At 62.0% G+C, this 11,890-nt stretch overlaps 1 protein-coding gene across 3 annotated transcripts; it reads right to left on the bottom strand.

Annotated features, from left to right (window-relative positions):
- Window positions 1–6: 6 nt before the first annotated feature.
- ZFTRAF1 (zinc finger TRAF-type and ring finger containing 1) lies at window positions 7–11,554 on the bottom strand. Of its 3 annotated transcripts, none has more exons than XM_078071841.1 (4): window positions 10,965–11,553; window positions 2,421–2,659; window positions 1,497–1,708; window positions 7–92 (listed from the first exon to the last, which is right to left on the bottom strand). In XM_078071841.1, exons 1-4 carry the CDS (start codon window positions 11,334–11,336, stop codon window positions 43–45), a joined length of 873 nt encoding a protein of 290 aa, XP_077927967.1. In that variant the 5' UTR covers window positions 11,337–11,553; the 3' UTR covers window positions 7–42. The 3 variants fall into 3 exon arrangements, with proteins under 3 accessions (XP_077927967.1, XP_077927966.1, XP_077927968.1); XM_078071840.1 differs by lacking the exon at window positions 7–92 and adding an exon at window positions 262–1,213 and having other exon boundaries at window positions 10,965–11,554; XM_078071842.1 differs by lacking the exon at window positions 7–92 and having other exon boundaries at window positions 262–1,708; window positions 10,965–11,551.
- Between the last annotated feature and the right edge of the window lie 336 nt (window positions 11,555–11,890).

The following is an 11,890-nucleotide window of genomic DNA, read 5'->3' as shown; positions in this document are numbered from 1 at the left end:
TTACCAGGAGGACACAGCGTGCTCTACTTGTCACAAGGCTAATCAAACGCAATTATGGCAAATGGAGGCGTACACAAGCTTGGGGGAAAGAACTACAAACAGAAGTAACACGCATTAGCTGCAGGGAGTCCGGAGGCTGAAGGAAGTGAGCGGCCCGACCCTCGCTGGCCTCCCTCTTTGCCCCCCCCCCCCAGGGCCCAGCCCAGGCAGAGGGAGGCCCACCCAAGGGGCGTGGGTAAGCAGACACACAGACAGGATGCGTTCTGAGAACAAGTGCACTTTATTGGTTCTGATACAGAGCTGCCAGAAAAGCCGGCGGGCGGGCGGGCGGGCGCGTGGCACGTAGCCTGCGTGGGGCGCAAGGCAGAGCGCTGGCGTGTGGCCCAGTGCTGGGCTCCTGCGCTGTGTCACACAGTTCTCTCAGCACAGCCCGGGGCCCACGGCCCCCGAGTCCCTCCACGGAGGTGGCCAGTCCTTCCTGTGTGGACGGGGGTCCCTGCCCGGCCACCGCCACCATCATGATGCCTCAGCCCGCCCAGACCCACGAGGCCTGGCCTGGACTGTTTGTGCCATGGCGCCCACGAGGGCAGCTGAGGCTGCAACTAACCAGGGGCCACGACCTTCTGCTGCTGAGGCTGCCGGGCCCTTCGCTCTCAGGCCTGTGCAGGCCCACACCTAGCCAGGCCTAGTCCAGGCAGCATGGCGTGACTGGTTGCCTGTGACCGCCCTTGATGCTCTGAGCCGGCTGCCTGGTGTGGGCTGAGCAGTAGAGGGCCGTAGTCTCCCTGAGTGGCCCCAGTGTCAGCAGGTGCTTCTTGCTGTTCTCTGTATCTGGACCAGGCCCTGGCCTGGTTCCTGCTCCCCAGCATGTCCAAAAGCAGTGGCAGTGGCCAGGCGAGCCCATGAGATCCAGCGGGCCTGAGCGTGGTCCAGCCTGCCCGTCCCTGGGCGTCCACTCCCAGCTCTGCATTTTGAGCTGAGCACCCTCAGCTCATTCAGGAGCCCTGCCCCTGAGCATCTTCTTGATGGCCTCAGGAGACCCGTGGCCACTGCAGTAACTGCCTGCAGGCAGGACCGGATGTGCTGAGTGCTCTTCTTGCCTTTGGCTCCGCAGGGCAGGCCCCTAGCTGCTGGGCCCTCCAAGACACACCCACCTTCTGCTTAGACACTGACTGTCCCAAGGGCTGTGCAGCCCCACGCAGTAGGATGCCACCTTGTTAGGGGGGCAGGCCCAGGGAGGGGAGGACAGGTGAGAGGGCCTCTGAGAGCCATGCAGGTGCCCCCGGGGTCCTGCCCCGGCCCCTCCCCTGCTTGGCCTCTGGCACGTCTTCTCCCCCAAGGTGTCCTCCCATTCACCAAAAGCTTGTCCACAGCCTGGCCTTCCAGCATGGCCTGCGCCCACTGCTCAGAGCCCACTACTCCCCAGGCTCCCAGCCGCCGCCCACCCCCCCCGCCCCCAGCCTGTGTGGCATGCAGTGGGTGGCGGGGCGCCTCACCTGTGTAACCGATCTTCTCAAAGCTGAGCAGGCTAAAGATGCTGTTGTAGAGCTGCATCTCCTTGCGGTGGCTCTGGTCCATCTCGTCTAGGATCTCCATCAGCTCGTTGCCCGTCTTGGTTGGGTGGGCACACGCAGCCTCATGCACCGTCAGCTCGTGGAAGGGGCCATGCCACGGGCAGCCGATGCGCTTATATTTGCACTGGGTCACCCTGGGGAGGAGGCGAGCACCGTGGTCACAGCCTGCGCCCTGTGGGAGGTGGCTCTGCCCAGCCCTGCTCATACAAATTACACCTTGAAGGACGTATCCACCGTGTGCCAGCCCCCAGGAAGGGGTCGGAGTGTGTGGGAGAGACTGAGAGAAAAGGAGCACGTGAGAGCTGTGAACATACATGCCACCTACACCCTTTGCGGGGAGGACTCTCTTGCTTGGCAACCGTGGCCACTGACCATGGTCCTGGACCCTATGCAGCTTCGCTCTATGTGAGGCTCACTGGCCTGACCACTGGCAGACAGCAGGGTCAGCCAGCAGGGACTGGGTTAGGGTGCCCATGCAGCTTCACGCTGAGCTCCCAGAGCTGGCCAAGGACAGAGAGCCTCTAAGAGGTCCCCATGCAGCCAGAGAACCTGGGAGAGCCAGGGTGATGTCCAAACAGCCACTGGGTCCAGATCACAGCCCCCTGCCCTCTGTGGGGCCCACCCCTGCTCCCCTCCAGGGCCTGGGCCCCGAGCAGCTTCACCCTGGCCCACTCCCTCCAGGCTGTCACTGGGCTATGTGTGCAGAACCCAGGGCCAGGGCAACAAAGACCAACCAGAATATCCCACATTCTGGGGCCTCGCCTGCACCAGGGTGGCCTCCAGCCCCATCCTGGGCCCCACGCATGTGGCTAAACCTCCGGCGGGCAGGCCGGCCCAGGAGGTTACCTGTCCTGGCACTCCTCTTTCTGGTGCCTCTCCAGGAGGGAGCGGGGAAACTGGCGCAGGCAGAAGCCACACTCGGAGGGCAGCTCGCTCACGGCTTTCTCCACAGCCAGGTTGCGGCAGCAGAGGCTCTTACTGATCTCACAACGACAGTTAGGGCATGTGGCCTGCTCCTCCTTCAGCCGGGCATCTGCTAGTAGGTGGATAAAACAGCCAGCGCACATCAAGTGACCGTTAGTACACTGCGAAGAAGGAAAGGGAGATGAGCTCACAGACCTGCCGGACGTGCACACACGCGCCACCAGCCTGCCCCGCTGGCTCCAGCTGCAGAAGGGCCTGCTGGCCAGGACAGGCAAACAGAGCCCCTGCTCAGGAGGAACGGGCCTTTTCCGTGGAACATGGCAAAGATGTGGCCAATGGGGTTCCTGTGGAGAGGCAGGTGACTCAAAGGGAGCCCTTGGTGGCTTGCAGAGGTGACAGACCTCCACTGAGGGAGGCCCACGAGCGGTGACTGGTTTGGCCACGCTGGGGCTTGGAGCCTTTTCCCATCCCAGGGGCCAGAGACTGTGTCAGGGGTCCCCCAGAGGCCCTGACTTCGGGACACCTACAGGAACACAGACTCTTGTCTGAGCACGGCAGCGGGACTTAGCCAGAAGCTGCCGAGTAGGAGCAGACACTGCTCCCCTGTGCTGGGGGCCTGGCCCCTCCAATCCAGCCCTCCTTGGCCAGCACAGGTGAGAAGGCAGCTGCCACCCACCCAGTGAGCCTGGCGTCGCATGGGGACCTTCCTGCAGGCTACTGGCACCGAGCTGGGGTGGGTGGGGAGACCCAGCTGGGACAAGGGTGTGTGGGCACAGTGTATGCCTGGAGGAGAGAATGGGGGCTACGGGCAGGACAGACTGCTGACCTGGGTCAGTAGGAGGCAGGCCCCCTTCCTTTGGGGGCCTGCAGATCTGAGGCCCAGACACTGCCTGTGGGCAACGTGCCCGTGCTGGGAGTCCATGCGCACGCGGACAGCGGGCCTCTGGTTCCATAGGCACATCCTGAGTGCCCTCGTGGTGCCGTTCAGGGAAGTACACAGGCTGTGGGCCCGGCCCTCCAGGGGTAGGAGAGACCCACAGAGATACAAGAGCAAAGACTTGAGCTGAGCGTCCCCTCGGGGCAGACACAGATCCCCAGGCCTGGCCCTGGCTGGTAAAAACCTGCAGGGGCAGAGGTCAGGGAACGCGGGGGGGGGGCATGTGGGGGTTCTGCTGAGGGTAGCTGGATTTCCACTTGGAGACTCTCCTGCGGCCAGCTGAGGGTGAGCGGGCAGATGACGCGATCACAGGCCTCGCCAGCAGCCGGCCTGGGCTCCCCAGCCGGGGCAAACCTCCAGAAAGCCACTGGGCCACAAGCTTCCCTCAAGGTCCAGGGCACTTCTGAGGGGGGCTGCAGTGCAGTAGAGGCCTGGCCACACCCACACACGTGGGATCCTCATCAACACCAGCTGCCATCCCGTCATTTCAGGGGTCTGCGCACCCTGAGCGGAGGAGCTGTGGGAGGCCGAGGGAGCTCTTGGCACCTGTGTGCTGGGCCTGGGGGCTAGTGAGTGATGGGACTTACGTGCTAAGGACCAGTGCAGGTGGGAGGGCTGGGGACAAAGGCCTCATTTACAGAATCCATGTCCACACAAACACCACAGACTATCTGTGCTAAAAATCTCCATTTCTAAGTCAGGCCAAAAATTAAAATGTGCAAGATGAGGAAGGGGAGCTGGCTGGGCTCAGGTTTGGAGGAAAAGGGCCTGGCAGGGGTGGGCCAGTGCCAGCTTTGGACACATGGGCTGGCAGGGGTGGGGACTCCCAGAAGCAGCTGGGATGAGCTGAGGCCTGCTCACGAGAGCAGCACGCTACCCTGTCCACCCCCAGGGGTCAATGGAGAAGCCAGAGATGCGGTGGGTGAAGGGGAGGGCAGGGGACACAGACACCACAGGCCCCCCCCACCCGGTGGGAGGCAGAAACCAAGGGCCCAGGGCATGTGTTTAATCACAGCCCCCGCCAGGGGCCTGAGCCCGGCAGAGACCTGGCTTCGCCAAACCACAGCCCCCAAGAGAAGACTGCTGCAGCTTGCAGAGGCGTAGAAGGACGGTGCTCAGGCTCACTAACGGCTCAGTCACGGGAGGAGGAAACTTCAGGGTGCCCCCTGGACCCCACAACTTCAGGGTGCCCCCACAACCACTGCCTGGCACCTCCAACGAGGATGCCTGGCTGGACACCAAGGCCCTTTACTTCCAGGGCCTGCAGGATGCCAACCCTGGGACCCTCCAGGGCCTGGGGGCCCCACACCACAGACTCTGGTTCTCGATGCCTTCTGGTGAGAGGCTACCTGGGCAGGGCCCAGCTCTGCAGCCACCACTCGCCTGAGCAGAACAGCAAGAGAACTCACCTGGCTTCTCTTCTATCTCAAGGTGGCCCAGCCAGGGTGTGGGGTTAAGGGTGAGAGACTTGGATGGAGTCCTAGAGCCTCCTGAGGAACACCAAGGTTGCCAAGTACATGACACCTACCTCCCAGCACTGCCCTGAAAGTCCACTACTCTGGTGCAGAGGGGTGACCTGCATACCCCTCCCAGCAGGTCTCTTCTAGAGCCTGTGGGCTGCAGGAACATCCAAGCTAGCTCTCACCCCCTTCCTCCTGGAGCTTTTAGATGCAACACAGGCTTCGGTGATAGGACGCCATGGAGAAGCCGTACTGACCCTTGCCCTCCTCTGGGGAAAGGCAGGGTCACTGCCCCTTAGGCCCCGACAGCTCAGTTGTGAGACGGAAGACAGTGAGCCAGCAAGATGCTGCAGAGTGCTACTGGCCCAGCCAAGGGACAAGCGGACGTCCACATGCGGCCAGCACCTCACCAGTTACCCGAGGGGTGTTCTTGGGTAAAAACCAGGTGGCTGGTCCGGGCCCAGATGACATCCAGCCCAGGTGGTCTGTCCACAGCAGGGTGGATCACCATGCTCCAGAGCCCTCCCCGCTATCCAGGTCCTCCTCGACCTCCTGAGCAAGACTCCGACTCCACATGTAGGCCTGGCCAATTGGTAACGCAGACTTGGCCTCCTCAGCGGCCGGGCTGGACTGTACCTACCCTGACTTGCCCGGCCGGAACCTGGCTCCCAGAGGGCTCTGCACAATGCCAGCTGCAGGCCAAGCCTCCAATGGACAGCTAGGGCAAGCCAGAATGCCCCACTCCACATGCTAGAGCCAAGCCCCCAAGAACCTGGGTACCCCAAGCAGCAGCTCCTGCAGCGCCCACCCAGGCTGCCAGGAAGATCCTGCTGGTAGGAGGGGCAGGAAGAGGGGCACCCCAATCCAGAACGTTGTAGGGCTTCCCAGGACAGATGCTGGCTCAATCTCTAGCCTACAGGTCACCAGCAGCATGACCCTGGGCTTGTTGCTTTCTTCTCTGGGCCTCACTTTCCTCAGGCACAGAAAGTGACAAAGACAGGACTGGCCTCATCATGTGCTGGAGAGATGGGGTGGGACACGTATGACAGCATGGCTCAGCCCCCAGCACATGACAGGAACAGAAGAAACACCCACCACGGCTACCACACAGCAGAGCCTGGCCAGCCCCTCACATGGCCCCCACCTGCAGAGCCTCAGAAAGGACTCCTGGCACAAGCATGTGATTTCAGCAAAAGCTCCTCCCTCACCCCGGAAGGCCCCAGCCCCACCCAGGCCACAGCAATATCCCCCAAGCCCCTCCGCAAACGGCCCAGGAGCGGACATTTGTACCTGCCCTCTCAGGACACCACCCAGCAACCTCTCCCTCTACCTGGCCACAGGCAGCCCACGTGCACCCAGGCCAGCTTACCCCCTGGGCTAAGGGGAAGCTCAATGTACCGTCCAAACTCATGGGGAGGAGCCCTGACTCCAGGCCTTGGGCTGTAAAGGCGCCTTAGAAAATACCACCCCCCGCAACTCCTGGAAACCAAGCCTTGGTCAATAGGCCTTTTAGGCCCTCTTTTAAGCCTGAAGTACATGGTCCCCTCAAACGCTGGGGGCTCCAGGAAGGCTTGGCACCTAGGCCCATGTGAGCAGCCCACCCTCCAAAGGACAGCTAAGGGTACTAACCCCAAAACTGCTGCTCAGCCCAGCTGGAGGTCCCTCTCACCATGCTCATGAGGGCTGCAGGGCACCCCATGTCCCTGATGTTTGGCCTGAGGTCTCCTCAATCTCTTTATTCGAGGGAACTAAGAAGAGATCTTGCCGTGTCCAAGAAATGCAGCTTTACAGCCAGGACTCTAACACGCCACCGGGTTTTGGGTTTGAAGTCCTGGACCAACAGCTCCTGATATCACACCTCAAGAGTTAGGACTGGGGGGGGGAACCAGTCATTCCCATAGCCAGGTTCTTGTTCAGAATGTAGATACTCCGGATTGAAAGGCAACTCAAATGACAAGTAACCACCACAAAAAAATACAGCTTCTCATGTAGCCAGAGTTCAGAAAACTTTCTCCTCTCTATGCTCCTGTTTCGGAGCTCTATTCTGCCACCTTTCTTACCTCAAAGCAAGAGCCAGGAGCTAGGGAAGAGGATCCCAGGCCAGCTGGGTGGGCAGCCTCATGGGGGATCCCCTAAACATCACTTTGAACAGCGCCTGCAGCACCAGGCATGCTGACAACCACTGGGGGCTCCCCAAGGCCTGCAACCACACTGGCTGGGGCCTGGGCAAAGATGGGCCCACCCCTGCTTCCTAGGCCTTTTACCAACATGACTGCCAATCACGTAACCAGTTTCCTGGGCCTGAGCCGAGTCCTGGTGGAGACAGGAGACCTCAGGGGTGAGAGGCACAGCAAGACATACCCAGCCCTCCCACAGGGCAGAAACTGGCAAGTGCCCCAGTCAAGTGAGGACAAGCGTCCTGTCACAGGGAGAGAGGATGGCCACAGCACGGGGCCACTGCCTCTGTGGGGCCCTAGAAGAAAAGGAGGAGTAGGGAGAGGGCACCCTGGGAGGAGGGGGTGTGCTGCTGGCAGGCCACAAAGCCACTCGGGGGCCGCATCCTGTGACACCCCCGACTACTCCTTCCCGACGGGGGGGCGGGGGTCACAGGAACTCTTCTAGCTGAGTGTGGTGAGGGGTGGCGGAGCTAGGTCGCCCTCCCTCCAGACGCTGGTCCACAGCTCAGGGCCTCAGCTGATGTCAGCGGGGTCCTACCAGGTGTATCACGCGGACAACACACTGGGCCTTGTGTGAGAGGCTGGGGGAGAGCCCGGGAAGATCGGGCTGCAGTTTCAATGTTCCCGGCACCACCAAGGCTGTTTCCTCCAGAAAAGGCACTCAGACACACAGGGCGGGGGGGAGTGGGGGGCAGGTCACACTGCCCTGGTGCGACAGTTCTGCATCTACGGCAGATGCCCTGTTGCCCACCCTGCGTGAGTATCCCTGCTCCAACTCCAGCCCTCCTGCCCCCACCTGCCTGCCCCAGTGGCTGCCTGGGACTCTGGAAAGTGGCCCCATACCCTGCAGGGCCGGTCACCAAGGCCACACCCGACACCCGCACAAAGAACATCAAAGCTAGCACCCGCTGCACCCACTCCGTCCCTGACCTGACCTAACTTAAAGTAGGCCGTGGTGAAAACCATTTGCATGACTGCCTTGCTCTTACACGAAAGCAAGTCCCAGCCCAGGTGTGTGTGGCTTGACGAGCTAGATGTGTGGGAGAGCCAGCTACGCGGGGCCAGGGGCTCAGACTCAGAAACAGGTGGGTAAGTCTGCCGCAAGTGAGCTCTGCCCGCCACCACCGCTCCCCTGGTGGCATGGGGGTGGGGTCTGGTGGCCAAAGGGCAAGCTCTCAAGTTACCATGCACTCAGCCAACTCCAGGGGCCCATGGAGCTGTCCCCCACAGCCTCAGCCAGGCACAGCGCACAGGGCTCACCATGGCCCCTGGCTATTCTCCTCACCCCAGAGCTGGGCACCATCTGAGACAATCCCCAGACACAAGCCGTGTGTCCTGGTGGGGTCAGGAGAAATGCTGCTGGTAGAAACAGAGAACGGAACACATCACAGGCCTGAGAGCAGCCCACCAGAAACGGCCAGTCGACACAGCTCATCAAAGAAGGCCCTCAAAAATGGAGGGGCTGAGCCCAGGCCAAGAGGTGATGGCCAGTAGTGGGCCCCAACCAGGGACACACAGAAAGCTGTGTGCCTGCCTGTTTCGAGACAGTGTGTGTAGGGCCAAGGCCCTTCGTTACCAAACCCTCCTGGGAGTAAAGCCAGCTCAGATGGGACCGGGCGATGGCACAGGTCTCCAGGCCCATCCCAACCACTACCCTCAATGTCCCCATCCAGGCTGGTATGCAGTAGGGAGCCACCCAGAAACCGTCCCTCCTTTCTCCGGCTCATGCCTCGGGCCCTCATGGGCACAGCTATGCGTCCAAGCAAGGTGTGCCCGCACCCATGGCACGGCTTCCAGCAGCCAAAGCAAGTGTTAACCCCTGGAAGGACTCTAGTCAAACTTTCTAGAGTCCAGAGCTCTGCTACTGATCACATGTTCTAGAGCTTTCTCCAGGCCTCCAGAGATGAGAGGGAAACAACCCCCTATCAAGGCCCGGCTGTCACTTTGGGAAGAATGGAGGTGGAGCAGGGGGGCCAGTCCAGAGCCTACAGCTTAGCATCATGGGCTCTCCTTGCTTAGCAGGCCTGTTTCCAGGGAAGCTGCTATGCACAGCCCATTAGGCCATGGGGAGGGCCACAGGTCAGGGCTGTCTCAGCTCCTTCACTGTCTCTGTCACAGCTGCTTAGCTGCCTGCCTCCAGCCCGCCCAGGACAGAGCTCAGCTCCCAGCGCAGTGTGGGCCGGTTTGAACCAGCCAGGCTCACAGGCCCCAGCACAGTGGTTCTGGCCAGAGGCAGAGCTTCGGGTCTGCGCTGAGTGGACCAGGAGGCAGCACCATGTGGCCTGTTATGTCACCATGCCAGGTCCAGGTCTAGCCCACTCACAGGACGAGAGACCCCCAAATTCCCCTGGGAACCTCCCCCCCACCCATTGGTGGCTTGGCTTTTTAGGGTTCTCATTTAAGACCCCAGGAAGGAAGAATTCCTCCACCTGAGAGGATCAAAAGATCATGGGCAAGGGAAAAAGGAGCTGGAAAAGGCCCAACTCTAAGGGGTACCCCCAAGGCTGAGGGGCTCTGGGAAGCACTCCCCCAATTGGGTCAGAAGACCTATGGTATTCCTGAGCTAGGGCCTCTCGCCAGGATAGGCTGAGAGGCAGTACCCTCCACCCAAAGAACTCAACCCACTTCCCTGCCAATGCCTTCTCTTTCCTCTCTGCACACCAGGGTCCTCCTAAGCTACCTCATGCCAAAGCAGGAAAGGACTTGGAGATCTAGAGGCTGGGGAAATGGCAACCCAGATTAGCCTCGTGCTGCTTACTACAAAAATGGCCCTCTCACCCACGGCCCCCAGTTTGAGTAATAGCAGAAAACAAGGCCCCATCAGTCTATGACCAGCTCCTGTAAGTGCAGAGAAAAATGATAGAGAACCTGTTCCATTCCTCAAAGGGCTTCTTGGAAGAAGGAGCATCAAAGTCAGAGTGGGGAGAAGGTACTGAGGTGGAGAGAGACAGGTGAACAAAGAAGGCAGCACACTGCAAACTGACCTGGGCCAGTGTGGCCCCTGCTGCTATGTGATGCACACGGAAGATCCACCTGGGCCAAGGACCCTCTCTGATGGCCGTGGCTGGCTAAGGACTGAGTCCAGCCACCACTCAGGATCCTCACATGGAAAAAGGAGGGTGGACACATTTCCTGGAGTGCTGGTAGCCTAAGAAGCCAGGCCTGGTGTGGGTAAGGTGGGATGGGGTGGGAGTCTAACTTAGGGCATAGCATGTCTAGAAAGCACAGCATGAGGTCAGGCTGGGAAGAGAGAAGGGAGCCAGACTGGGGCTTCACGCAGCTGGTTCATCCAGACCGGGAATGAGGGGAAGGGAGAGAGGAGGGAAAAGACGTGATCCCGTCCTTTCAATGTTCTTCCAAAATAAAACGGAAAAAGAATTCTTTCAATTGGGAGATAGAAGATATACAAGAGAAGCCTGAAGACAGCTTTCGGGGGTGTGGCTGCTAAAAAAATAGAGAATAAGGGCTTGAGTGAATAGGAAACACCAGGGTCTCCCTGAGTCCAGGGAGCTCAAGAATGAGGGGAGCCGACTCTGAGGAGTGTGTGGGGGGGATCTGTCACCAGCTTTCTTGGGGGTCAACTTGAAAGGGTGGGCTGGGGAGTGTTGAGGTCGGGCAGCGGGGAAGGCTGAAAAATAAAGAAGCGGAAAGATTCGAATCGAGAAACAAGGGAAGTCAGAACAAGAAACTGATTATGAGTAGGAAATAAAGTCCTGAGAGGAGGAGAATGAAAAGCTTCCGAACAGACGCCAGGAGTCCCGACTACTGGGCCCCGGAGCTCAGACCTGGCTTCCGAGGGCACGCGGTGCCCGAGGTTGGGGGGGGGGGGGGAGTGGGGCGGCCTCGGCGGGGCTGGAGCCGGGCTGGGTCGGGGTCGGGCCGGCGGCCCTACCTGGTACACGGAGGCCTTAGGCAGGTCCAGGCAGACGGTGCAGCACAGCACCGAGTAGAGCCGCTCCTCCAGCTTCCCGCTGCCCGCCGCCGCCGCCGCCGCCGCCGCCTCGGCTGCCTCGGCCGCCCGCAGCCGCTTCTTGGGCGGCGCGTCTGGGTCGCCGGCCGCCTCCTGCAGCTGCCGGGCGCCGGCCAGGCCCGCCTCGTCCGGGAGCCCGGGCCCCGCCGCCTCGCCCAGCGCCGCTGCCGCCGCCGGCCCCGCGGCCGCCCCCGGCCCGGCCCCGACCCCGGCCCCGACCCCGGCCCCAGCCGGCACGGCGCCGGCGGGCCCTGCGGCCGGCCCGCCCCCGCCGGCCTCCTCCGCGCCGGACATCACGGCCGGTCGGCCCGGCGGGCGGGTGCCGGCGCGCACCCGCGGCTGGAGGTTAGGGGCGCCGCGCGCTCCCGCCGCCCTCTCGCTGCCGCCGCGACCCCGGAACCCCGCTCCCTGCGCCGCCGCCTCAGTGGGCCCGGCCCGCGCGTCGCCCCGAAGCTGCCGCGGCCACCGACCCCGGCGCGGCCGCCATCTTTGTTTTCGCTGCGCGCTCCCCCAGCCGCCGCCACCGCCCCCTCGGTCTCCCAGTCACGTGACCGTGTGGGACCAATGGGAGCACCGCTCAGGGCTAGACGGTACGTCCGTCAGACCCAATGGGCGCGCAAGGACGCCCAAGGGCCCGCCCCTGCAGAAAGTGGGCAGGAAGGGGGCGGGGCCCAGGGCAACCTGCGGAGGGGCGCGCGCCCGGGGCGGGGAAATCCTGGGGTTGGGGGCGTGCGCGCCGCTTCCGGTCCGTCTAGGGTGCGGCCCACAAGCCGAAGGCCACTCGGATGGTGGGCATTCCTGGGCCCCCCCCACGTCGGGGTGTGCTTGCGCCTTTGTCCTCCAACACT

The sequence above is a fragment of the Halichoerus grypus genome, chromosome 5, assembly GCF_964656455.1.
Source record: "Halichoerus grypus chromosome 5, mHalGry1.hap1.1, whole genome shotgun sequence".
NCBI classification, from domain to species: domain Eukaryota; kingdom Metazoa; phylum Chordata; class Mammalia; order Carnivora; family Phocidae; genus Halichoerus; species Halichoerus grypus.
Note: the sequence above shows the minus strand (reverse complement) of the source record. Positions and strands in the feature narration are given on the sequence as shown.

Bases quoted from the DNA above. Each gene is read 5' to 3' on its own strand.
- ZFTRAF1 (XM_078071842.1), bottom strand. From the start codon at position 11,336: ATGTCCGGCGCGGAGGAGGCCGGCGGGGGCGGGCCGGCCGCAGGGCCC. The intron at 2,660-10,964 runs GTAGGGCCGCCG...CCTTCTTCGCAG, and splicing joins CTAAGGCCTCCGTGTACCAG to TGTACTAACGGTCACTTGAT. The intron at 1,709-2,420 runs GTAACCTCCTGG...CCTCCTCCCCAG, and splicing joins AAAGAGGAGTGCCAGGACAG to GGTGACCCAGTGCAAATATA.